The 25,572-nt window shown below is 43.6% G+C and overlaps 2 protein-coding genes across 10 annotated transcripts in view; one reads left to right on the forward strand and one right to left on the reverse strand.

Annotated features, from left to right (window-relative positions):
• The window catches only part of LOC109889971 (C-terminal-binding protein 2), a 120,325-nt gene extending 118,173 nt beyond the window's left edge, over positions 1 to 2,152 (forward strand). For all 9 annotated transcript variants that reach the window (XR_002255356.2, XM_020481855.2, XM_020481856.2 and 6 more), the window contains one exon: positions 1 to 2,152. Coding sequence is in view for 6 of the 9 variants with exons in the window: in XM_020481855.2 (XP_020337444.1) it covers positions 1 to 184 (184 nt within the window). In the remaining 3 variants the exon portion in view is untranslated.
• Positions 1,594 to 25,539, reverse strand: LOC109889972 (ubiquitin thioesterase Zranb1). Its single transcript, XM_020481859.2, has 10 exons — positions 24,968 to 25,539; positions 22,224 to 23,232; positions 16,033 to 16,220; positions 13,093 to 13,246; positions 10,897 to 10,968; positions 9,745 to 9,943; positions 9,433 to 9,553; positions 8,126 to 8,255; positions 4,032 to 4,261; positions 1,594 to 3,940 (listed from the first exon to the last, which is right to left on the reverse strand). The coding sequence occupies exons 2-10, from the start codon at positions 23,143 to 23,145 to the stop codon at positions 3,722 to 3,724; spliced, it is 2,235 nt and encodes a 744-aa protein (XP_020337448.1). The 5' UTR covers positions 23,146 to 23,232; positions 24,968 to 25,539; the 3' UTR covers positions 1,594 to 3,721.
• Positions 25,540 to 25,572: the final 33 nt, after the last annotated feature.

Below are 25,572 nucleotides of genomic sequence, written 5' to 3' on the forward strand. Positions count from 1 at the left end.
GTACCCCCCTGGTGTGGTGGGTGTGGCCTCGGGTGGGATCCCTGGGCCGATGGAGGGGATGATGCCTGGGGGGGTGCCCATCGCCCACACCCTGCCCTCTGGTACCCACCCCTCCCAGGCCCCCTCCCCCAACCAACCCTCCAAACAAGGGGAGCCCATGAGACAGCACATGACCGAGCCATAACTCTGCATCCAGGGAGGAAGGAGTTCATATATACAAAACCGACCAACTGACTCACCCGCTCTTAGACCAGCAGACTGATCGTTAGGGTTCACACAGAACACCGGAACCAAGTGGGGACAGTGAATATATTCACAACTGACACTCCAAAGTGGGGACAGTCAAAACTCATGTTCCAAGGATCTGAACTTTTCACTTCTAATTTTCCTTTGTTTTAGTTTTTATTCAGTTTAAGTGTTTACTCTTTTTTTTTTGAGTGTTTGTTGGAAGATTCCTGTGTTCTGGGACAAGTTGTTACCGAGTGCCAGAGTTAAGGCTCGCCCATCTTGACTGACCCACCAATGGGAGAGCTTGGAAGGACAATGACATCATCTGTTACTGCCCCATTCTTCATTTCAGTTCAGTCCACGTGTGTCTGTGTATTTTTCTTTCACCTGTTCTGAGACCACCCTACAAGTGAATATCTGTCTTTCTGTTCTTCAATGTGAAAAAAAATTAATGATTATAAAATGACATATATTTATCAGACAGTAGAAAAAGACAATTGGTGTTGCCAGTGGCATCGGCAGTCTCAATGGGGACCTCTAAACCCTTTCCTAGTCCATCTCTCACCCCGTTGACTGCTGGCTCATGAATTTACAGACAGTAATGTTGGACACATCAGGGTTGCCAGATCTCTTGAGCCTCATGACCAGAACGAGACAAAAACAATAAGCCCAAATTGCCATTCTGAAGAATCCAAACAAAACTCTATATGGGACCTAAAACCCTTATTTGAATTTGTCCATTGTGAACATCTCTCAACCCCTGAGAACACCCAACGTATTATAGACAAGATTTTGTTCTGGTAAAACTCCAATTTAGTTGTTTAGTTCCTCTTAAGAGCTTTTTCAAAGATCCAGGTTCTGACGCACGGGTGGGAGAGAGACTAGTGTGATAAAGGTTATGATCGCAATTTCAGACAATGTGAAGTTGTAACTATTGATGAATTGCCTTTCATTACGACTTTGGATTCAGTTATCACGTGGTGGTCTGCCGCTAAAATATTGAAGTAAGAAATGGATGCAACAGCAGTTCTAACTGTTAAAAGCACCTCTGCTTTTACCTGGACCTCTACATTATGGATTTGGACATTGTCATGGGTGTTTGTATACTAGATTGATCTCTTAAAATGTCCTGTTTTTTTTTCTCACCAAATGGACTTACAAAGTAGCACCAGACAGATAGGAAAGGGTTTGGAAAGTGAGGTTACCGACTCAGGAATTTTTTTTTTTGCAGATATCTTTTTCCCAAATTCTGTCTGAAAGAAAAAAAAAAGTCTGGATGGTTCTGTGTGTTTCCACCTTTTCTTCATTGTGGTATTTTTATAAATCAAACCTGTCTTTTGGTGTTCCAAGGTTTTTGCAGAGTCCTGTTAGATTTGTATTGGCTAGTTAAATGTTCTTATAATCATAGTCTAATGTGAACCACCCTTTCTTTTTGCTTTTCTGTTCTAATGAAAGCCAGTGGGAGCTCTTAGAGGCATCGTGCACTGCACTCTGTGAGCAATAGCAACACCCCTCTAGTGCCCCAAAGTTAGCAAGACAGGGCTGCTAGCAGATTGTTTGGTTTTTAGTGTGAGTATTTGTATTTGTTTCTTGTACAAGGTGAACATATAGCATTCAGTGCAGTTCAAATAAAAAAATGCTGCTCTATCAGGCTCTGTGAAAGGTTTGTGAAATTGGTGTTTGACTTTGCTGCTTATTCATGCGTATGAAGTTTAACATTACTAATGTGGAATTAACATCAGTAGCTAGGTTTCCATCCAATTGGCGACAGATTTTCATGCGAGTATTCTAAAACCCACATAAATATGCACATTTCCCCACCGAACTGACTTGTTGCTCATAAAAATCAGTGCGTGATGAGTAGTGCACACAATGTACTTTTTCGCTTATGTTTTCATGTACTGAATAAAAATGTAAAGTTCAATGTGTTTTGCATTTTCAACTCTACCAATAGCTGTCACAAAAACTGTTGCGTTAAATAGCAAGTGCCTCCTCTCTTCTGGGCATGTGTGCTCTAGCCCAGGGCCCCCCCCATTATAATTTAGGATAGTCTACACTTTGTCAAAGGAGACCATCTATAACCAGGTGCATCAAATTGTAGTCAATTCATACTGAAACATTCAAACACCACATCAGAGTTGACGTTTTAGAGACTTCATAATTGGACATTTAAAAAGGTTCTGCTTTATTTCTCCTGTCCGTGCCACACACGCTAAAGCGAGGTCAGGCTTTTACCTAAATCCACAAACCATCAGTCAGATCTGCAACTATTGCATAAATACAAAGCAACATACAGGTGATGCTCAAAACGTGTATAACTAGATTGTAATACACCAAAATAAAAGTTACAGTACTCCACGGCAAGGAAACCCAACAGAAACTTCCTTCACTGCTAAAGCATGATTTCACAACTTTGGTTTATGTGTAGTCTCTCACAAAGACCTTAAACTCAATTCAAGATGTTCACATATACATTAGAGAAAAATAAAACAGGTACCATGGGTTAAACTTGACAGGGAGGAATAGCAAGACAGGAAAAATATGAGAATATGACAAACTGGTGCGTTTCTGGTTTAATGTTGACTTTGAATGTCTTACTCTCTCCTCCCAAAAATCACCAACCTTTCAAATGAGATACTGAATCACACGAGAACTGAAGTAAACTTTTACAGATGGTTGTTATTTTCCTCACCGCAAAAATGTTAGTGCAGCCTAAAAAATATTTTTTAAATAATAAAAGAAAGAAAAATACAGAATCAAAGCTCAAAAGCTCCCAAACAAATAAACATGTAAAATTGGTTTGGAGATTAAATTAAAAACAAGACATTTCATTTCAGCCAGTCGGGAAAAAAAAGGTAAACTAAACATCCATCTGTCTCCTAAACCTTAGACTTTGAACTGCCATTTCAAAGCTTAATAAATTACCTTTATTCAAGCAGTTATATTCATATAGAAATGTCTTTCAATAAATGTGCAGTGCTTAGTATTAAGAATTAAGTTCATATTACACAATCGAGCCAGTTCTCCATTGGGTCCCATGACTCAAAGATATGTTGGCTTAGTCTCACTGCCCATCAAAAAAAACAAGCCAACTATTTCAACTGGAAAAACAGTAATTTTGCAAGTGTGCTTCGTCAGTGCCCATAATGAACAGAAAGATGTTTGAATCGATGCTGGTATATTTCCTTATACTTATTTTTTTAAACAACCACATGCATTTACACTTTTGGATAAAGATTTTACATTAGAAAATCAATAAAGATAAATAGCATTAGTATACTATAATCCTTTATTTCCCATCATCCCCAGGTCTTTTTGCAGCAGTGGACCATTTCTTCTGTCAGTCTCTAAGATATTTGTATGCGTCCTCTGCCAGGGTGCGGTGAGGCTCAGGATTCCCTCCCCTTTTAGTTTGTCCGTGTCAGGAAAGGGGGGGGGGGGGGGGTTCGAGGTTGGACCCCTGCCTCTGGGGACCCCGCCTACACCCGATTTGTCACTCATCCTCCTCCTCCTCCTCTTCCTCGCCGTCGGAGAGCGAGGCGCAGGGGCGGATCTGTCGGTAGCCGTCCAGCCACTTCTCCACCATCTGTGTGACCAGGGGGTGGTTCCGCCTGCGGGAGCTCTTCTGCATGGCCACCAGCACTCCGCCCTCCGTCACGCAGCAGTCCAACCACTCTCTCAGCAGCTTCTCCTGCTGCTCTTCATTACCCATCTGACACGGACAGACACACACAATCTACCATGAGACTATATCAGAGTCAGAGGACCATATTCATAATACCACAGCGGGAGCTCCCTCCTACCTCCTGTGCTGAGAGGAAGTGGATGTGGAGCAATTTTCTCTCGCTGTCCACCAGCGGTAGGAAGGTGACGGTGACGTCGTCGTCTGTGTTGAGGTTGGCGCCTGCGCCCCGATTGTCGAAGCCGTCGTTCTCCATGGCCACTAGTGCAGAGAAGTGGCCACGCGTGTAGCCCAGCGCAATGGGACTCTTCCAACAGAAACTCTGCTCCCACAACAGGGGCAAGTACACACCTGGAGAGAGAAAGGGAGAGATGAATGAGGAAGGGAGGTCATCAAAAAGAGCCAAAAGGGACAGAAAAGGAGAAAACAAACCAAAAATGACCAGACCCAAAAGAAAAGGAACATGTATTGCTCAACAGATTCCCAAACACAATGGACACTTTTTCCCTTAGATTATTCAGTCAGCCTCCTAACCCACCAGACAGCCTGTGCAAGTAAACGCAACTGAAACCACTGTTCAAGCGTCTAGAACAGTTGCTATCCCTCTCTGTGCAACAGTCTGCCATTGTGTTTTTATTGGAGCATTGTGTTTTTAAATAGCTTTCTTCTTCCCACCCTCCATGGACACCCATCAGTCGCTCCTTAACACAAACAGTAGCCTATATCATTCCTCTATTAGCATGACATTACCACAGGCAGGCTTTACACCAACACTCCTTCTCCTGACGGCTAACATATGTTGAGAGATATTCTAAAAGTATGTACAGCGTGATACATTCTTCTGCACCACTGCATAGTTAGGAAGTGGGGTTGGGGTAGGATTATTTTTGGCAGAATTGTTTGACTTGTTTTTGAGAGTCACATGAATGCTGTATCAGCATTGGAACAATCGTAACTCCCTCTTCCCCTTACTAATCAACCTGGACTGAATATATTACGGAAAACATGCATTCTTCTGTCATGTACATTAGGGAATCTTGTCAGGGACTTCGGTCATGCAATGCTAAGGATCATGCCATGACACTGACGGTTTCTAGTCAAGTGTCAACTCCCTCAAATTTTGCATAAAATTAGGACTAGTTGGGAAGCGATTTTATGTCCCAATAATATGTTATTGGGTTTCTGAACAGATACCAAACAATTAATGCATCAAGTCGGTCTTCTCAATTTAAAACTATAATAATACAAATATAATATATAACATTCTGGCAACACAAAAATTATGCTCAATGCATGGGGCATTGGACAGTCAGGCCCATGAAGACTGCATTGAAGAAACAATGGGAAATATGATTATTTATTTCTAGGGGAATCTTGATAGAAATTGAAGAGAAGTTTAAGACCCTCATAAGATATCACAGTAAAATTGAAGGATGACTTGGAAAAAGAAATTGTAATATACTGGGAAAGATGGGATAGTGGGGTCCATACAAAACATAATACAGAACATTAATAGACAATAACACTATACATTTGCATGCTTCCATTCAGCCACAAGAGCATTAGTGAGGTCGGGAGCTGATGTTGGGCAATTAGGCCTGGCTCGCAGTCGGCGTTCCAATTCATCCCGATGGAGTTGAGGTCAGGGCTTTGTGCAGGCCAGTTAAGTTCTTCCACCGATTGATAAACCCTTTCTGTATGGACCTTAGTGCATGGGGGCATTGTCATGCTGAAACAGGAAAGGGCCTTCCCCAAACTGTTGCAACAAAGTTGTCTAGAATGTCATTGTATGCTGTAGCGTTAACATTTCCCTTCACTGGAACTAAAGGGCCCAGCACGAACCATCAGTAAACAGGCCCAGATCATTATTTTTCCACCAAACTTTACTGTTGGCACTATGCTTTGGGGCAAGTAGCGTTCTCCTGGCATCCATCGAACTGCCAGATGGTGAAATGTGATTTATCACTCCAGAGAAGTAATTTCCACTGCTCCAGAGTCTAATGGTGGCGAGCTTTACACCACTCCAGCCGACGCTTGGCATTGCACATAGTGATCTTAGGCTTATGTGTGGCTGCTTGGCCATGGAAACCCATTTCATGAAGCTCCCGGCGAACAGTTCTTGCATGGCTGTGTGCTCGATTTTACACACCTGTCAGTCAGCAAGGGGTGTGGCTGAAATAGCCGAGTCAACTAATTTGAAGAGGTGTCCACCTATTGACGTTGCTTCAAGAGGCAGTTTGGAACTTGGTAGTGAGTGTTGCAACCGAGGACAGATGACTGTCACGCGCTTCAGCAATCGGCGGTCCTGTTCTGTGAGCTTGTGTGCCCTACTTCCCGGCTGAGCCATTGTTGTTCCTAGATGTTTCCACTTCACAGTAACAGCACTTACAGTTGACAGGGCAGCTCTAGCAGGGCAAAAAATTTGACAAATTGACTTGTTGGAAAGGTGGCATCCTATTACAGTGCCACATTGAAAGTCACCGAGTTCTTCAGTAAGGCCATTCCACTAACAATGTTTGTCTATGGAGAATACATGGCTGTGTGCTCGATTTTTTTACACCTGTCAGCAAGCGGTGTCGCTGGAATAGCTAAATCCAGATTTAAAAAGGTGTCCGCATACTTGTGTACACACACACAAAAATATAAATGCAACATGTAAAGTGTTGGTTCCATGTTTCATGATCCCAGAAATATTAATTTCTTAAAAATATGATGCACACATGTTTACATCCTTGTTAGTGAGCATTTCTCCTTTCCCAAGATAATCCATCATAATCCATTAATCAAGAAGCTGATTAAACAGCATGAACATTACACAGATGCACCTTGTACTGGGGGCAATAAAAAGGCCACTAAAATGTCCAGTTGTCACACAACAAAATGCCACAGATGTCTCAAGTTGAGGGAGCATGCAATTGGCATGCTAACTGAAATCTTTTTTTTTTTATTAACTAGGTAAGTCAGACTGTAGGAATGTCCAGCAGAGCTGTTGCCAGAGAGTTGAGTGTTTATTTCTCTACCATAAGCCCCCTCCAATGTTGTTTTAGAGAATTAGCCAGTACGTCCAACCAGCCTCACAACCGCATGTAACCACTCCAGCCCAGGACCTCCACATCCGGCTTCTTCACCTGCGGGATCTTCTGAGACCAGCCACCTGAACAGCTGATGAAACTGAGGAGTATTTCTGTCTGTAATAAAACCCTTTTGTGGGAAAAAAAATAATATTTCTGATTGGCTGGGCCTGGCTCCCCAGTGGGTGGGCCTATGCCCTTGAAGGCCCAGCCAATCAGAATCAGTTTTTCCCCACAAAAGGCCTCGGCTTCAACGCTGCAGATATTTCTTGGTACCCTTTCTCAGATATGTGCCTCAACACAATCCTGTCTCATAGTTCTACAGACAATTCCTTCGACCTCATGGCTTGGTTTTTGCTCTGACATGCACTGTCAACTGTGGGACCTTATAGACAGGCGTGTGCCTTTCCAAATCATGTTCAATCAATTGAATCTACCACAGGTGGATTCCAATTAAGTTGTAGAAACATCTCAAGGATGATCAATGGAAACAAGATGTGCCTGAGCTCAATTAAGAGTCTTATAGCAAATGGTCTGAATACTTATGTAAATGTGATATTTATTTTTAATACATTTGGAAAAATGTCTAAAAACCTGTTTTCGCTTTGTCATTATTGGGTATTGGGTGCAGATTGCTGAGAATTTATATTTAATATACATTACAGCCTTATTCTAAATTGTAACAAAATGTGGAAAAAGTCAAGGGGTCTGAATACTTCCAAAGGTAGTGTGTATGTGTGAGATATATTATATATATAAAAAGGATCCGAAATTATACAAATAATGTTATTCGATAGTCCCTCCATCTGTGACGCACTGCTGTGATAAATCAAAAACACCGGAAAATTCACTATTGAATTCACTATTTGAGCAAAATCCGCAAACCCAGTCGAAAAATAGCATCATCCTTGTGCCACGATTCATGTGCTGGGCCTAATTCACATCAAAAGGGCTTTGTCTGATTTAGCAGATATTATCCAAACCGTCAATCTAATTGGACAAGGAGAGATAAATCTACAACACTATTTTTAGAGAATTTGTGCTTGTCAGGATTTAAAGCTTAATACATCAAAGGTTTTAAAAAAACATTTTAAAAATCCTCCCAATTTAAGACCGAGGCCAAAGAAAACAGACATCACCTTACCTTGAAAACGGGTGTACCCAAGTGTTTCACCACGGAAACTTTTGTAATACTTCACTCCATAGACGATGATTGGTCTACGAAGAATGTGTGCAAGAACAAAAATATGAGTCTGCTCCAGGCTGGCTCCAGGCTGTAGAGAGAGAAACAACACAAAGAGAGAGGCATGTTAAACTACCTTTGTGGAGTATAGATGCAAAATATATTATTAAGATTTGAGCTATTACCTGATTGTACGTACGACCAGCAATATCTTAAGCCAGATTCTTTATTATTATTATACACCAAGTATACCAAACATTAAGAACACCTTCCTAACATTGAGTTGTTCAAACACACAATCCATGTATCAATTGACTTTAACCTGTCTCCCCTTCATCTACACCGATTGAAGTGGATTTAATACGTGCCATCAATAAGGGATCATAGCTTTCATCTGGATTCACCTGGTCAGTCATGCCTCGATACTGTAAACACCATGTGATTCATTATTAAAAGAAAACCTTAGGCAAATGCCTCTGTTGGTTCTTTGTCTTAAATGAAATACAGGAATCTTTAATGTTGCACAACAGTGGATGCTCTCATACACTTTAGGGGCTTTCCTATAAGCTTTACTCATTCTTTCCTATATGGTCAGAGCAGTATGGCATAATTCATGGACCGTAATTTCTTAATATTTTGCATGTTACAGTACACTGCTGATCCCAACTCAAGTCCTGCCACCTAAAAGTCTTAAAGCTTCATGTCTGTATGCATAAGGAAATCTGTCTCAGCCTCCAGTATTTATGCTGCAGTAGTTTGTGTGTCATGGGGCTAGGGTCAGTCTGTTATATCTGGAGTATTTCCCCTGTCTTTTCCGGTGTCCTATGTGAATTTAAGTATGCTCTCTCTAACGCTCTCGGAGGACCTGAGCCCTAGGACCATGCCTCAGGACTACCTGGCCTGATGACTCCTTGCTGTCCCCAGTCCACCTGGCATTTACTCCTGAGGTGCTGACCTGTTGCACCCTTGACATCCACTGTGATAATTATTTGACCCTGCTGGTCACCTATGAACATCTTGGCCATGTTCTGTTATAATCTCCACCTGGCACAGCCAGAAGAGGACTGGCCACCCCTCATAACCTGGTTCCTCTCTAGGTTTCTTCCTAGGGAGTTTTTCCTAGCCACCGTGCTTCTACACCTGCATTGCTTGCTGTTTGGGGTTTTAGGCTGGGTTTCTGTACAGCACTTTGAGATATCAGCTGATGTAAGAAGGGCTTTATAAATACATTTGATATGAAGTGTGTGTGTGTGTGTGTATATATATACCTGGCTGGCCAGTGAGAGAATGAAAGCCCAATCTTCCTGCCACTGTTCCTCTCTGAGTGAGAAGTGCAAGCCGAAGCTCTGGGAGTACCACGACTCCCACTCCTTCCAGCGTGTATAGAACCTGCAGACAGAACACACGTCAGTGGCCCTGTACCAACTCCCTGTGGTAAAAGGTCAAGTGAGTGTTACCTTTTGCAATGAGAAGAGTCTCTTTTTTTCTAAATTATATGATTGTTTATTTATGTAAATCACATAGCCTTCTCATCCTTTCCCCATCCCCAGCCAGCTACACGCCCCAGACCCAGGTCTCACCAGTGGGAGCAGTCATGCAGGCTGTCGTGAAGGGTCTTGCGGAGGACAGAGTCCTTGTCATAGATGCCCCAAGTGGCCTGCAGTACTGAGTCTAACAGGCAGTCCCCGGCCGTGCGGTTCCACAGGGCATACAGCCTGCTGTCCAACCGCGTGCCTAGCTCTATAGACCAGTTGATGATGGGAGACTCCTCCTCCAGCTCTGAGAGAGAGAGAGAGAGAGAGAGAAAGCGAGACATGGGGTTATTTTGAAAATGAACCACTATTTGGTTTTACATGCAAACTTTTGTTCCAGCCCAGCACTAATATCCCTGTTCAATGAATCAAGTCAATGAGCATTTGGATTGGGGACAGTTAGTGTAAAGTATAGGGAAGTACAGTGATGGCAAGGAGGACACCATTGGGATGCTGGACTTGCACTATGTATGAAGACAAGGTGCGGATAGAGGGGCCACCTTGATGCCACCGACATGACAGGTGGTGGCACTAGAAAGGTTAGTGCTCTCTGCGATCCATAACTAACCCTTTTACATAACTTTAAATGGGGTAGCGTCCCAGACAGCAAGGAACACACAGGAAAGGAACGCAGAATTATGATATTTCACAGGAAAGGAACCCGGAATTATGATATTTCAAAGAGGGGATCAAGCGTAAGGATAAGTGATACACCTGCCTTCTCAGCTTCATCATAGTAGAGACAGAGATAGGAGAGTATAGAGATGACTTTAGTCACCTTGTTTTCCCATACACTGGCGTGTTACCCTTGGGGTGCTGCAAACTCTGAGGAGCTCAACAGGTCATAAGACACCCTAGAGAGAGTAAGCAATCAGTGTGGAACCCATTGATGTTGTGTGTGTCCCTGGAGGAAGTAGTCATTCAGTAAGGGATCAGGGAAATCCTAAAACTCAATTAGCCTGATTAGCACAGACGCAAGCACACACAATAAGGGCAGGCCAACAGACAGGAAGGCAGGGAAGGCACACTGTTGGCAGGCAGGGAACAGACCTGTAATGCAACACTATACAGCAGCCTTCTCGTTTAGTAGAGGGGATAGGAAGCTATACAGATGCCCTCCACTGTCGACTATGACAAGGGTTTCAGTAAAAGTGGCATTGCAAGTTACTGAAATATACAGGAAGTCAGTCAAAATTTCACCTTTCTGTACATCTCGGTCCAGCACTTCGTCAAACAGTTTCTCCTGAACTGTTGGGGGCAAGTCCTCAATATCTGTATAGAAAAACAGACAGTGGTATTCAATGGGTTTGAGATACACAATACAAGGGGGAGACATGATACAGTTCCAAAAACTTCACAAAAAAAGGGGAAGTTAGAGAGCAAGTATTTATTTGACAATAGTGAAATGAAGTTTGGAGCTTGGAGAAGAACGCGCATCTGTCTTGACCAGCACACGCCTTAAAAATCAAGCCACGGTGAAGTTTAATTCCCTTAAGGTTAGCAGGAGTCAAAACTGCACTGTAACAAAACTGACAACACTGCAAGCTACAGACACCACATTTGACTGTTTTCTACCCAATGTCAAAACATGTTTTGTTGTGTGTGTGTCCTTTTCTTTCCACACTAGAGCTACTTTGTGTGCTCGGAGAACTTCGCAACAGTAGCGGCTATTCTTCAGCTCAACAAATGAATGCATTGACGTTGTGCAAAAGAACAGCGAGGCTTCTATAGCGGCCGGAAGCCAATGCACGCTCCCCAAATACTCTGCATAACCAGACATCACTGCTTACCAGCCCTGTGGCTCTAATTTTCAACCACAATGTAGGATATATTTCTCAAGGAGGAATTCAACCAAAATAGTTGGAGACTCAACCTTGCTTACACTAGCAAAAACTTGGTACATATGAAAATACAATTTTGCAATGCAGGGCTCCAGACTAACTTTTTCCCCTGGTGGCACTGGTTAGGTTGGTGGCACCAGCCTATGATTTGGTGTCACCAAAATGTTGCCGCCGTGTCACACAACAGAAACAATTTGCAATCATTTTAGAAAGTCATTCACAGTGCTACTGAGATCGCATGATTCAGAAAATAGATGTTACATTTTTTCATGTCCAAATGGGAAAGCATAATTCAATTGAACCTAAACCAGCAATTTTCATTAATTTGGGGTAGACATTTATGCCATTGTTACATTTTACCCTCAATATAGTGCTCCAGAATTTGATTTATTTTGCTCAATAGAGATTAATTTGCATACTAATATCACTTCCATTTAAGGAAGGAAGCTAAATATAATAGACTGCTAGTTAGAAATGTAATTGATTTCTCTAACATTCCAGCATACTACCCAATGAAGTCTATAGACCTGAAACTGTCCACACATGCTTTGTGCGCTCCATATCTCAAAGCAGTAAGAGTTACTTAGTTTGTAAAACGATGCCAAAATGCTCAATGTTGAGAAATAAATGGAAAACCTACAGAAAGTTGAGACCCTCATCTCTTCAACTGTCACAACAGTTGCTTTTAGAACTATGCAATTGTGGAAAAAAAGCACCCCCCCAAAAAAATCTCTTCAGCCCAGTGCTTCCCAAACCTTTTCGTCATGACCGACCGACCCCCCCCCCCCCCCTTTCTTATGGGGGAACAGAGTGAGACAGATTGACTCCAGTAGATTAACAGGCTTGAGCCTACTGCCTGATATTCAGAGAAATTTAGGCCCTTCTCAAATTCTGCAGCCTACTAAAAACCAGACATTACAATGTTTATAATACTGCCACAGTTGTCTTTCAACTCTTAACATTGAGCACAATATAACCATTAGTAATTATCACTGGCAATATGCGCTTATCGTCACACTTCGGAAAAAATCATTCTCTTTATAATTTTTTTTCGTGCTTATGAATTGACCATGTTTAAGTTGACTGCACCATTTAATTTGTTCCAAGTTAGCTCAAATGTGAGGGTTTGTTTATTGGGAGAGAGAAGGGGGAAGAGATCAGGTGGAGCAGCATGCTGCGAGAGTCCATCAAAAGCAATGTTTTTAATCTAAAAAAATACAATCACAAGATTTAAGTGTGAGTAAGTATTTTTCTCTAGTAGTAGAATTAAGCTGTGTTTGTTCATCTTACCCTACCTCTATGGGGGTGGGCGTCCCACAGTTTGGGAAACACTGCTTCAGCCTAAGCTGGTACTAGGGAAAGCATTTCACTCAGAAACAACCATACCATTATGCAATTCCCGACCACCAACAAAACATGCATTCTTCCATCATAGAAGACAAGGAGCTTTACAGTAGAAGAGCAGCAAAACAGTTACTACCACATAACTATACACAGTAATGAGGCTAAATAAAACTACTGCAGGTAGCGTATAATAGGTCAGAGGGAGGCTGACCTGCTGGCAGGGTGAAGGTGACCAGGTCAGTGAGAAAGTAGCAGGTGAAGTCTCCCTTGCGCTGGTGCAGGGAGGCAGCCACCTCCCGACGGATCTGCTCCGTCAGCTCAGGGCACACCATGGCTGGGATACACTTAGCTGCCTGCTGGGACACCTAGACACAGGAATGATACAACTGTCTCCTACTGCAAATACAACCTAGGGAGCATGAAAGCCACATTTTATTTTTTCACCTTTATTTAACCAGGTAAGCCAGTTGAGAACAAGTTCTCATTTACAACTGCGACCTGGCCAAGATAAAGCAAAGCGGTGCTACAAAACAACACAGTTACAAACAAACGTACAGTCAATAACAAAATAGAAAAATATATGTACAGTGTGTGCAAATGTAGAAGAGTAGGGAGCTAGGCAATAAATAGGCCCTAGATGCAAAAATAATTACAATTTAGCATTAATGCTGGAGTGATAGATGTGCAGATGATGACATGCAAGTAGAGATACTGGGGTGCCAAAGAGCAACATAATAATATGGGGATGAGGTAGTCGCGTGTGCTATTTACAGATTCACTGTACACAGTCATCGTTAAGCTGCTCTGACAGCTGATGCTTAAAGTTAGAGGGAGATATGGGTCTCCAGCTTCAGTGATTTTTGCAATTCGTTCCAGTCATTGGCAGCTGAGAACTGGTAGGAAAGGCGGCCAAAGGACATGTTGGCTTTGGGGATGACCAGTGCAATATACCTGCTGGAGCACGTGCTACGGGTGGGTGTTGCTATGGTGTCCAGTGAGCTGAGATAACGCAGGGCTTCACCTAGCATAGACTTATAGATGACCTGGAGCCAGTGGGTTTGGCGACAGATATGTAGTGAGGGCCAGCCAACGAGAGCATACAGGTCGCAGTGGTGGGTAGTATATGGGGCTTTGGTGATAAAACTGATGGCACTGTGATAGACTACATCCAATTTGCTGAGTAAGACTACATCCAATTTGCTGAGTAGAGTGTTGGGGGATATTTTGTAAATTACATCGCCGAAGTCAAGGATCGGTAGGATAGTCAGTTTTACGAGGGTATGTTTGGCAGCATGAGTGAAGGAGGCTTCGTTGCGAAGTAGGAAGCCGATTCTAGATTTATTTTTTGATTGGCAATGCTTAATGTGAGTCTGGAAGGAGAGTTTACAGTCTAACCAGACACCTAGGTATTTGTAGTTGTCCACATATTCTAGCTCAGAACCGTCCAGAGTAGTGATGCTAGTCGGGCGGGAGGGTGAGGGCAGCAATCGGTTGAAGAGCATGCACTTAGTTTTAATAGCGTTTAAAAGCAGTTGGAGGCAATGGAAGGAGTGTTGTATGGCATTGAAGCTCGTCTGGAGATTAGTTAACACAATGTCCAAAGAAGGGCCATATGTATACAGAATGGTGTCGTCTGCATAGAGGTGGATCAGGGAATCACCTGCAGCAAGAGCGACATCATTGATGTATACAGAGAAGAGAGTCGGCCTGAGAATTGAACCCTGTGGCACCCCCATAGAGACTGCCAGAGGTCCGGACAACAGGCCCTCCGATTTGACACACTGAACTCTGTCTAAGAAGTAGTTGGTGAACCAAGTAGTTGGTGAAGTCATTTGAGAAGCCAAGGCTATTGAGTCTGCCGGTAAGAATGCGGTGATTGACAGAGTGGAAAGCCTTGGCCAGGTCGATGAAGACAGCTGCACGGTACGGTCTTTTATCGATGGCGGTTATGATATCGTTTAGGACCTTGAGCGTGGCTGAGGTGCACCCATGACCAGCTCGGAAACCAGATCACATAGTGGAGAAGGTACGATGAGATTCGAAATGATCTGTGATCTGTTTGTTAACTTGGCTTTCAAAGATTTTAGAAAGGCAGGGCAGAATGGATATAGGTCTATAACAGTTTGGGTCTAAGGTGTCTCCCCCCTTGAAAAGGGGGATTACTGCAGCAGCTTTCCAATCTTTGGGGATCTCAGATGATACGAAAGAGAGGTTGTATAGGCTAGTAATAGGGGTTACAACCATTTTGGCGGATAATTTTAGAAAAGAGAGGGTCCAGATTGTCTAGAACGGCTGATTTGTAGGGATACAGATTTTGCAGTTCTTTCAGAACATCAGCCGTCTACTGAAGCGGGGGGGGGGGGGGGGGGGTTGGACAAGTTGCTGTGCTGCAGGAGGTGCTGAGATATTGGTGGGGATAGGGGTAGCCAGGTGGGAAGCATGGCCAGCTGTAGGAAAATATAATTGAAATTATCAATTATAGTAGATTTATCAGTGGTGACAGTGTTTCCTAGCCTCTGTGCAAGGGGCAGCTGGGAGGAGGTGCTCTTATTCCACTTTTTGGAATTAGTGCTACAGGAAGCAAATATCTGTTTGAAAAAGCTAGCCTTAGCTTTCCTAACTGACTGAGTATATTGGTTCCTGACTTCCCTGAAAAGTTGCATATCGCGGGGGGCTATTCGATGATAATGCAGAACGCCACAGGCACACAGATGAAATGTTCAGAGCATTGCAGAGAGGAATGTAATGAGTAGAACAGACTCAATTGCCTGATTTGAATCCCTGTTCAACACAATCCATTTCTATCTGACATTTCTGGAACAGTGCACCCTTCTGAGCAGGCCCCAGGTAGACCCTGCCCCTTCCCCCTTAAGGGACACATTCCTGCCGGTCCTTCCAAGGCTCACCCCCTTACTAACCCTGGGATAAGAGAGCCTACCGTCAATACAACACATCACACCCACTATGTCCTCAGAGCGCATATGTGGTATCGCCAAAACATTAATGAATATAAAACGAACAACCTGGAGATGGAGTGATTACATACCAGACGATACAAATCGAGACCAACTGGTACAGCAGAATAAAGACAACAGTTCTTGACCTGTACCATTATGATAATACATTTGCAGAACCTGTGTATTGTCCTGACCTCAGTGAGGAGCACTGCCAGCATGTCCTGCCTCTGGAAGCGGATGGCCAGGTGTACCAGGGTGAATCCGTCGTCGAAGGCCGATGACCGGTTGAGGAGACGCACCTCGTCGGACGTCAGCTGCCTGGCGATGTCCCCCCCTGATGACTTATAGGCCTCTACTGCAGCCAGGTCCCCCTCTACCACACCTGCAGAAAGAAGTGTGTGTGTAGGGGGGGGGGGGGGGGGGGTAGAGAATCAGTGAGCAGGTAAACAGACATGTTAGGTTACATGGTACACAAGCTGTTACACAATGCTGTTTAAATTTAAAAATAAATAAAAAAGACCATCATTCATGCAGTTTTTGGACAAGGTGGAAATTCTTATTTAGTTTACCAAACAAATCATTTGTAGGCTATTCCTTGCCAAAACAGTTTGTTACAGCCGTATTCTAAAATGTATTAAAAATCTTACACACAATACCCCATAATGACAAAGCGAAAACAGGCCAAAGAGTTCAACTGTCACGTCTGGAAGAAACCTGGCACCATCCCTACGCTGAAGATGGTGGTGGCAACATCATGCTGTGGGGATGATTTTCAGCTTCAGGGACTGGGAGACTAGTCAGGATCGAGGGAAAGATGAAGGCGCAAAGTACAGAGATCCTTAATGAAAACCTGCTCCAGAACACTCAGGACCTCAGACTGGGGCAAAGGTTCACCTTCCAACAGGACAACGACCCGAAGCACACAGCCAAGACAACGCAGGAGTGGCTTCGGGACGAGTCTGAATGTCCTTGATCGGCCCAGCCAGAACATCTCTGGAGAAACCTGAAAATAGCTGTGCAGCGACGCTCCCCATCCAACCTGACAGAGCTTGAGAGGATCTGCAGAGAAAAATGGGAGAAACTCCCCAAATACAGGTGTGCCAAGCTTGTAGTGTTATACCCTAGAAGACTCAAGGCTGTAAACACTGCCAATGGTGCTCCAACAGAGTAAAGGGTCTGAATACTTATGCAAATGTCATATTTCAGTTAATACATTTGCAAACATTTCTAAAAACCTGTTTTTGCTTTGTCATTATGGAATAGTGTGTAGAGCAATGAAGAAGAAAAAAACAATTGAATCCATTTTTAGAATAAGGCTGTAACGTAACAAAATGTGGAAGAAGGTCAAGGGGTCTTTATACTTTCTGAATGCACTGTAGATACCAGGGTAGTTTTACTACCACTACCGTACTGAAACAAAACCACCATTTGAAAAAATGGTGGGGAAGATCAAAGTAGAGAACATTTCCAGTTCTACTACCAGCCTCCCATCATTTCTGGAATACCCATTTAGCAGTCTCTGGCATATTACACAACATTACTCCCTGGCTAACCATTGTTCTACACTCAAAAAAGGGCCACACAATGCTTTGCAGCATAATCAGGGTGTATGTGTGTGCGAGCGATCGTGTGTGCATGAGTTTTTCAACTGCAGTAAAAAGTAGAAATATTGAGGAACAAAAGAGGAAAAAGTGAGTAGGAAGAGGAGTGGGAGGACAAACTGTGCCGATTGGAGCTTGTCAGAAAGGAAGAGAGACAGGATCACAACCACTTCTCACAGCAGTCCATTAGTTTGGGTGTGCCTGCCTGCATAGGCAAGAGTAGCACTCACACACCCTTTACCACACATATACAAAACATCAAAGGAAATGGATACAAAAGAGTTGCTCTATACTAGGAAGGGTGGAGAACATTGACAATTATTGAAGAAAATGAATGAACACTCTGATTTTACCCACAGAACATGGGGGAAAGGGCCTATTTAATTCATTTACATCAATAATGTTGCAGCGATCAAGTTAGTCCCAGGTGCAGATCAGTAGGCTCCCACTGCACAGAGAAAACTCAAACAATATTTTCATGACCATCACATCAAAAAGGGGCAATCAGCAGATGCTACACCCATATTTGGACTTTGATATGTTCCCATTAATTCTTGAAGAATATAACTTATAAATGTCTCATGAGCTTAGTTCAACGGTTGAACCCCATCAGAACCCAAAATATAAGTGTGTTTTACTCAAAATGTTAGCTACATTTACAGATTGCGCTATTATTTTTGGACGATAGCGATATTTGACTCAAAGTAAATAGATTTAAATATTTTTTACTGTTGGTAGCTATTGCTAGTCGGTTCTACCTACGTGGGGCGGCAGTGTAGCCTAGTGGTTAGAGCATTGGACTAGTAACCGAAAGGTTGTAAGTTCAAATCCCCGAGCTGACAAGGTACAAAATCTGTCATTCTGCCCTTGAACAGGCAGCTAACCCACTGTTCCTAGGCCGTCATTGAAAATAAGAATTTGTTCTTAACTGACTTGCCTAGTAAAATAAAGGTAAAATAAAAAACACTGGTATTTTCCATATTCTTTTTTTTTTTTTAAGTGAGCCAACATGTTTTCAGGACTTTTCTTTCTTGAAACAGGGATCTCTTAGCTTTTTACAGAAACAGGGGCGAGTCGAATTGCTTTGTTATGGTTTCTACTGCTGATTGCTGCTTTAAAACAAACAAACAAAATCTTCACCTGTACAAATCCAATTTGCTAACTCATTGAGATTGTTCACACAGGCCTTTTAAACAAAAACAGTGAAAGTTTTGATCACGCTCCACTGCTTGATTGGTGTAGATAGAAATCACAAGGGTCTTTCCTAAATGGAAAAGGCAGCCGTGAAAGAAGATTCCACAAGATTCTTATGCGGTTGTTAGACCAAGTATTGGTATTTTGTTTCGTGTCAGATGCGCTCAGGGAGTTGTAACAAATCATTTGCGGCATGCATCATAAGCAAAGTCATTGTAGCCTTCCCCTAGCTGTGAGAACCATGCTATTCATATTTCTGGATCTTCATCTTATTCTTTCTATTTCAAATGGCAGATTCGCAACCGCAATTCACGGAAGATGCCAAAACTTTGGAGATAAAGTCAAAAGATACTCGTTTCCCCTATCCATCTGTGGTAAAGTTGTCCATATATGCTTATGATAAATCCACATCCAGCCATAGCATAGCTGGCTAATCCTTTGAATAAGGTGTTGCAACAACAGTTAACAGTTTGCTGGATAAGGTTAGCATTGCTAGCTAGATACACTGACAGCCATCAGTGCCCTACTTGTTGTTATTTCTCCATCACCCACAACATTCCCACCATCAATTCGTGAATATGTATTTGCAGCCTGAGTCATTCTTCGGAGGTGGGAACATTTAAGGACAATTTCTGCTATAGGACAGGAATCACGTTTAAAATGGGGGCGGCATTGCCCTCTGGTGGGGGCCTTTTTAACATGTTACGCATGCAAGTAATGTTGTTTACAATTTCACCTGTCACATAGCATATAGGCTTAGCATTTCCTTTTCTCCAGTCCTCTCCCATGTGTCCATATCTCCATTTCACAGAGCTGGGAGACACTTATGAGGAAACCAATTTTGATTGAATTTGCATAAATAGTGGAGTCAGTGTGATTGATCCCAGGGCAGCAGAAAGCCAGGGCCCTCAATGGTCTGTCAAGGAAGAAGTGCAGACAGAGGCCCAGATGAACAGTAAGCATCAGCAACAGGCCTGTAGTGTTACTGTAGCTCCCAATTGTTGACAGATTTCCAACTGGCAGCGTCAGCAACACATCACAGGTTGTCTGCCATAACAGTAGCTTGTGACAACCAGTGACACATAACAGCACTTCAGAATAGAGGTGGCCACACGCCAGCACACAGCACACGTTGCCTGTTTTACGACTTCTTTCCACAGTAGCTTCATGGCTAAATTCCTGATAGTATGCATGATATAGCCTAGGGTAGGTAGAGTGCGATGCGGGGCTAGCAGTAAGCTCCCAAAGAAGAGATTTGATCTACAGCTGAATGCATATAGTAACTATGGCACAACTGGACCGAGATGTAGGTCAATAGGAAAGCTAATATCTGCAGGGTTTCAGCAGATGTAAGGAGAAGTCTCCAAGTGCATCTTCACCTGCTTAGTGCTTACTTGGAATAGGCCAATCAAAATAAGATGTCAACATAGAAAAGGCCTTTCATATAGCCTAGACAGATTATCTTCCAAACGGGTTATGGCGTTGATACTTTTGACACCTTGAACATGTGCAAGTCTTCACATAATGTAATGTTTTGAAAAGGTTGGGATTATCCAAAGTTCTTCCTGTGAAAACAATTCCTATTCAGTCATATGATAATCACCAATTATATCACATTTCAGGTTGAGTTGCAGCCAATTCATGTAGCCTAGTTCATGTGCTAGCTAAGCCCAGGGGTATTCAACTCCAGTACTTGAGGGCTGAAGTGTCTCGATGGGTTTTTCTTCTTTGTTCAATTGATCTACCCACACACACACTCAAACAAGACTACTATTGTAGCCTCTGTGCATTCACTCCTTTTATCGATTCATTTAGGTGTCAAACAGACGCCCATCCATATGTAAAACGGGACACACACGCAGGTTGTCAGGGAAACCCTCCTGACCATGCACCAGCATGGTTTGATCAGGAAAAAAATATTAAAAACTCAGCTAATAAACCTGCTGTGGCATAAGCCAGTGGGCCGTAAAGCAGACAAGCATTCCCTCAGTCAAGCAGACTGCCCTTAATACAAATGGGCATCTTGTCTTTGTGAGCACACGTCCTAGCTTCTGGAGAGTACAGACAGCATGACTAAAACTGCTCCTGCATATGCAATTTTTAGAGGGTACTTCCCACAAAGCATTGTAAATGACACCATGTTACAGACTTAGCTTTGTTTTAAATAAACATTCAAAGGCCTAGCCTGCATAATTATATGACAGATTTTACTGAGGAAAGTGGCACTTGCCGTTTCCAATAAGGATCATTGTGAGAAATACTACCTGGTAACTAATGCAGGCTCTTTTGTGACTCATGACGTCCAGCTTGTTTAAACAACTAAACATGAATACAAAAAACATGTAACGCTACACCAGTAGAGTGTACGTAACAGGGCTCCGGGCTGCAAACAGAAAGCTGAAGGTCATCTTCCATGTGAATGCCTGTTTATTTTTGACTTATGCACCAGTCAGATATTTTAAGTGCAGGGCCTGCGGGCTACTAGGCTGTCTAGAGCCGCACGCTGCGGCCACTGTTTACCAGCCCCTGGGACTGAAAGACAGGGTGTGTGTGTCTGTTGACAGTGAGGGTTCCCCTGCAGTACACACAGGACATGCTTAGCTTCCCCGTCACAGTAATAAGTTGGGTACCTCAGACACTGGAAAGAATACTTTGCTATGGGGAGTAATTTGTATCAGCAGACAAACTGACTGGGAGGGGCAACTCCACTATAAACAGTAGGGAGGAAGCTAGCTATCCCATGGAATCCTGTCTGAAATTTAGTCCAGACAGCAGCAGTGGAATCCACTCAGTCACCATTATGAGGCTTGCCTTCACTAACTTCAAGGGGCAGTGTGGCTGTCTGGACTAGCCCTTGATTCAAAGCTTCAAGGGACACCCTCTGAAAGGGATAGCCGAGTATCCTTGTCACTCACACAGACTACCTAGACTGTGCCTAACAGAGGCTGGGGGATACATATAGTGGTCTCGCACATGCTGTTCCGTCTAGCAAACAGGAATATCTGTCAGCGTGGAGAATGGGAAGTGAACCTTTAGCCTCTGGCCAAGTGCTTACCTGACTACACTGCATTAACCAATGGTTGTGTGCCATGTCAGACTGTAGTCGAGAACCAGATTCCTATATCATATTATGCAGTTAGCTGATATGGTAAATACCTATCCAGGCGTTGCAAGATCTGGTATGCGTCTGCACTGTAGTCGGACAGGAATTCAACCTCTAGCTCTAGTCAACACAGCACAGCAGTTCCCAACTGTTCATCCATCCATCCACCCACTCAGCTTGCACAGGCTGCTGCTGCCGCTCACAACTTGAGCAGTGAAGCAGTTACATCGCTGCATAAAATGTACAATATAACACTTACTGCTTTCTAAGACTTGCAGCCTTAATTGTTGCTCAGTGGCAACAGAGATAATATTTTTATTCCACCCAAGATAGAGAACTCCCATTTAACAACAGAAGTACCTAAATACAGGGGAGGTATTTCAACCATAATGAGCTTCTCATTCGCCACAGCTGGGAATACAAAGAAATAAACAGGGTTGGGAGAGAACCTTGATTTCTTTGCATCCACACACACACACCGACTCACCTGCACAGGCATTGAGAAACAACCAGTCAGTTCTCCTCATCCTGTTCTTTATCTGTTTGAGCCTTTTAAAGTCCACCTGCTGCTCCTCTATGCTCCCTACTCCGGCTCCCGAAGCCAGTTCGATCCTCTGAAAGTCCATTTTAACCTCCGCCTCCCGCTTGGAGGTGGGTGGGGACCTCCTCTGGCCGCCACTGCACCCCACTACTCCTCCACCGCCGCCCCCTCCCAAACCCCCCCTCCTGTTGTCCCTGTCCTGCTCATTGAGTATGGAGGGTGGTAGGCTCTCTGGCTCAGAGGCCAGTTCAATAGGTTCTGTCAGGCTATTGGGCCTAGGGTGGTCACACACTACACATTTGCACGCATTGGGCCAGTTTGCATAAGTGCAGGCGGCACAGGTCCAGTGCTGGGCGCGGGTGTTGAGGCGGTTGCGGTCGTTATACTCCTCGCAGGGGTCGGTAGGGGTAGAGGGGGGTGCGGTCCGGCATCCTGAGCCTGAGGTCTGGGGTGACTCGGTGGGGCTGCATGGCTGCTGTGCCAGTCCATGGTGGTGCTGCTCCTGCCGATGTCGCTGGCACAGACACTGGGTGCAGCGGATGGCACGGGGCCAATTTAGGTAGGTGCAAATGTGGCATGACCACTTGCTGGAGGGGGTCTCGGGGGTGTCTGCAATGCGGACACGGGGACGGGCGCTGGAGTCCGGGCAGATTAGGAGGCTAGAGCCTCCCTTGGGCGGGCTGTTACTCAGGCTTGGGGGTTCCCACTGGCGGCTGGTATCCAGGCCGGGGCTGCTCCGGAAGGGCTCCTCAGTGATGATGGCGCCCCCGCTGGGCCTCTGGGCGCGGCACATGGTGCACTTGATGGCCGAGGGCCAGTTCTCAAACGTGCAGTACTCACAGGCCCACTTGGTACCCAGCTCGGTCATTGTCGCTCCAACGCTGGGAGAGGCTGCCGCTGGGAGGGGCTCAGCACCACAGCTCCACTCAAGGAGATCACACAGGAAAGCAGGATGCTAGGGAAACAGAAATACAGGAAATGTTGAGGAGGAGGAGCTATAGTGGTCTTTGATGATCACAGACAGACTGCACTGTCATCATGCAGAGACACAGAGAATTAAGATCACAGATAGAACGAACACATTTTGACTTTAATTGATGTCATGTTTTAAAGGAAATGTTTTCATAAGTAAAAACATGATCATTAGTTAGTCTAGCTAAGCCTATCCTATTATTACATATAGCCTATTACATAAAGTAACAGACCTGATGTTAGAGACCTCAACTTTTAGACACAAAAACAAAGAAAGCTAAATTAACACTTGTTTTTCAAACTTCTGGATCATTGTTGAACACTGTCAAACAGGATGAGCATGACATGATAAACAGCCTTGGCATTTATATCAATCCTGCTCAAACAGCTACAAGGATGTGTGCTCTTGACCTGGTACTAATTCTCAGTGCAGTTAGTCAAAGCCTGAGGCTCAGTGCAGCTGAACTCACAGAGCAAGGTGCCAAGAGCAGCAGGCCGCAACCCAATCTTGACTTGCCTCTATGACTTAAAACAGACACCTAAACATATCCAGTGACACAGAGAAAACGTGCCAGACAACAGTGCTGTGTTACCTGGCAGATGAAACCAAACACCAGGCAACACTAAAACTTGTACCAATAATGACCCTTAATGCAGTTAAGAATTTTCACCCCAAAGCTCTGACCTAGGCACGTAAGGTTTTTATTTGGTTAAACTAAAAGGTTTTAAATAGGTTGGTCCTAGATCAGCCCAAAACAGTCTACTCTGCACTCTCTCAGTGAAGTATTCAAAATGTTATAAATATTCCTCGACATAAACCAACACCTTGCAAAGTGCATATAGAGGAATGATTGCAATTACTAAAGCAATTTAGACATATGTTAGCTATTATCACAATAGAACACTACTCCCTGACTTGTTGCAGCGCACATTTCAAGAGGCTGCAGATCTAGGTTTAGAACTACATTTTAAAGTTGAAACCACCAGTCTACAGCCTGGATTGGTACCTGATTGGTTTCAAACAACTCAGTGCATTGAGTCTATTTAGCCATTTAAACTGATCTATGTAACAAGACAACTAGATAACGGTATCTAGTTTTGCTACCGCATATTGCGTTGGGCGTGCCTACGTCAATGTGCCATACTAGTAATGTTAGTGTCACTAGAAGGGAGAGTGTGGTCAATACGATATCGGTCACCTAGCTAGTTATCTAAGTAGCAAGCTGCCATGGCATCTGTTACAACTAGCTAGATAGCTAACGTAGTTAACTAGCTTTCCACCACTACCTCAGTTAACTACTGTACCTAGCAAGTTAGTTAACTAACCAGTAGTACATTTGCCATTTACTTTCGGAGTAACGGACTATTACACCAATTAGTAGAGCAGACGACTCTATACGTGTGTCAATATGCTCTGCAAAAATCAACACATTCGTGAAAGACAAGATTCCTCAACACACAATGTTGTGTCCGTTAGCTTCGCTAGGGGCTACAGTATTTTGTCGAAATTCTAGTTAGCGAACAGTAGCCAACTAACGCGTTAACGTTGGTAAATATGAAAATAATCTAGTTAAAGTTACCTATTCAATTCATGATGAATTGCTAAAAGGTAACGTTATTGTTTACAGCTTCGTTTCTAAACAATATATCATACAAAAGTGGTGACACAACTGTGACATGCTAACTACATAACAGTTTGAACATGGGCGTCTGTTTACCTTTTCCTGTGTTGACACTCCTCTTCCAAGCACAACCAAACCGTTCTCGAGCTTGTCCCCGGTTCTATCCACTCGAGCCTTCCCAAAGAAACCCAATCCGTATGTCCCGAAGTCAAGCTTTTATTTGGTCAGAAGCCTCATATTTACCTTTCCGTGCTCCGTTTGTGCGGTGCTTCGAGACCTATGCAATTGTACAACAACCCCCCCGTCCCTCCCCCCGTCCCTTTGCCGTCTCTCCGGGGCTTTAAATCATTTTAATCCCCATTTCCAACAACCGTTCTGTTGGTATTTAATGGCGGCGTAGGGGAAGCTGGAAAATACAAAAAAATACACTCCAGAGAGAAGCAGGAGAATTTACCACCTGGATCCAACAGCCAAGCTGATTGGATAGTTTTTCTGTTTTCCTCCTGTTGGCCTATGAGATACGTCTTTCGTTGCCAACAGATAAAAAGCTTGATCACAGCGGTCTACAATGTCAAAATATGAAACAGTCATTCTTTTCCCCCGTTTTTGCTGACATTATGAACAACGGACTTTTATTACATTACACTCCATTCCCGGAGCCACCATGGCGTTTGTTTCATTTCTGTATCTCAGCTGTATAC

The sequence above is a fragment of the Oncorhynchus kisutch genome, linkage group LG4 (genome assembly GCF_002021735.2).
Source record: "Oncorhynchus kisutch isolate 150728-3 linkage group LG4, Okis_V2, whole genome shotgun sequence".
Classification (NCBI taxonomy): domain Eukaryota; kingdom Metazoa; phylum Chordata; class Actinopteri; order Salmoniformes; family Salmonidae; genus Oncorhynchus; species Oncorhynchus kisutch.

What these genes read in the sequence shown, in the direction of transcription:
- LOC109889972 (XM_020481859.2), bottom strand. Translation starts at nt 23,145, where the DNA reads ATGACCGAGCTGGGTACCAAGTGGGCCTGTGAGTACTGCACGTTTGAG. An exon ending in TGGCAGTGCTCCTCACTGAG is followed by an intron (nt 13,247 to 16,032) that starts GTCAGGACAATA and finishes TCCTGTGTCTAG; the next exon opens with GTGTCCCAGCAGGCAGCTAA. An exon ending in GGACCGAGATGTACAGAAAG is followed by an intron (nt 9,944 to 10,896) that starts GTGAAATTTTGA and finishes TCTCTCTCTCAG; the next exon opens with AGCTGGAGGAGGAGTCTCCC.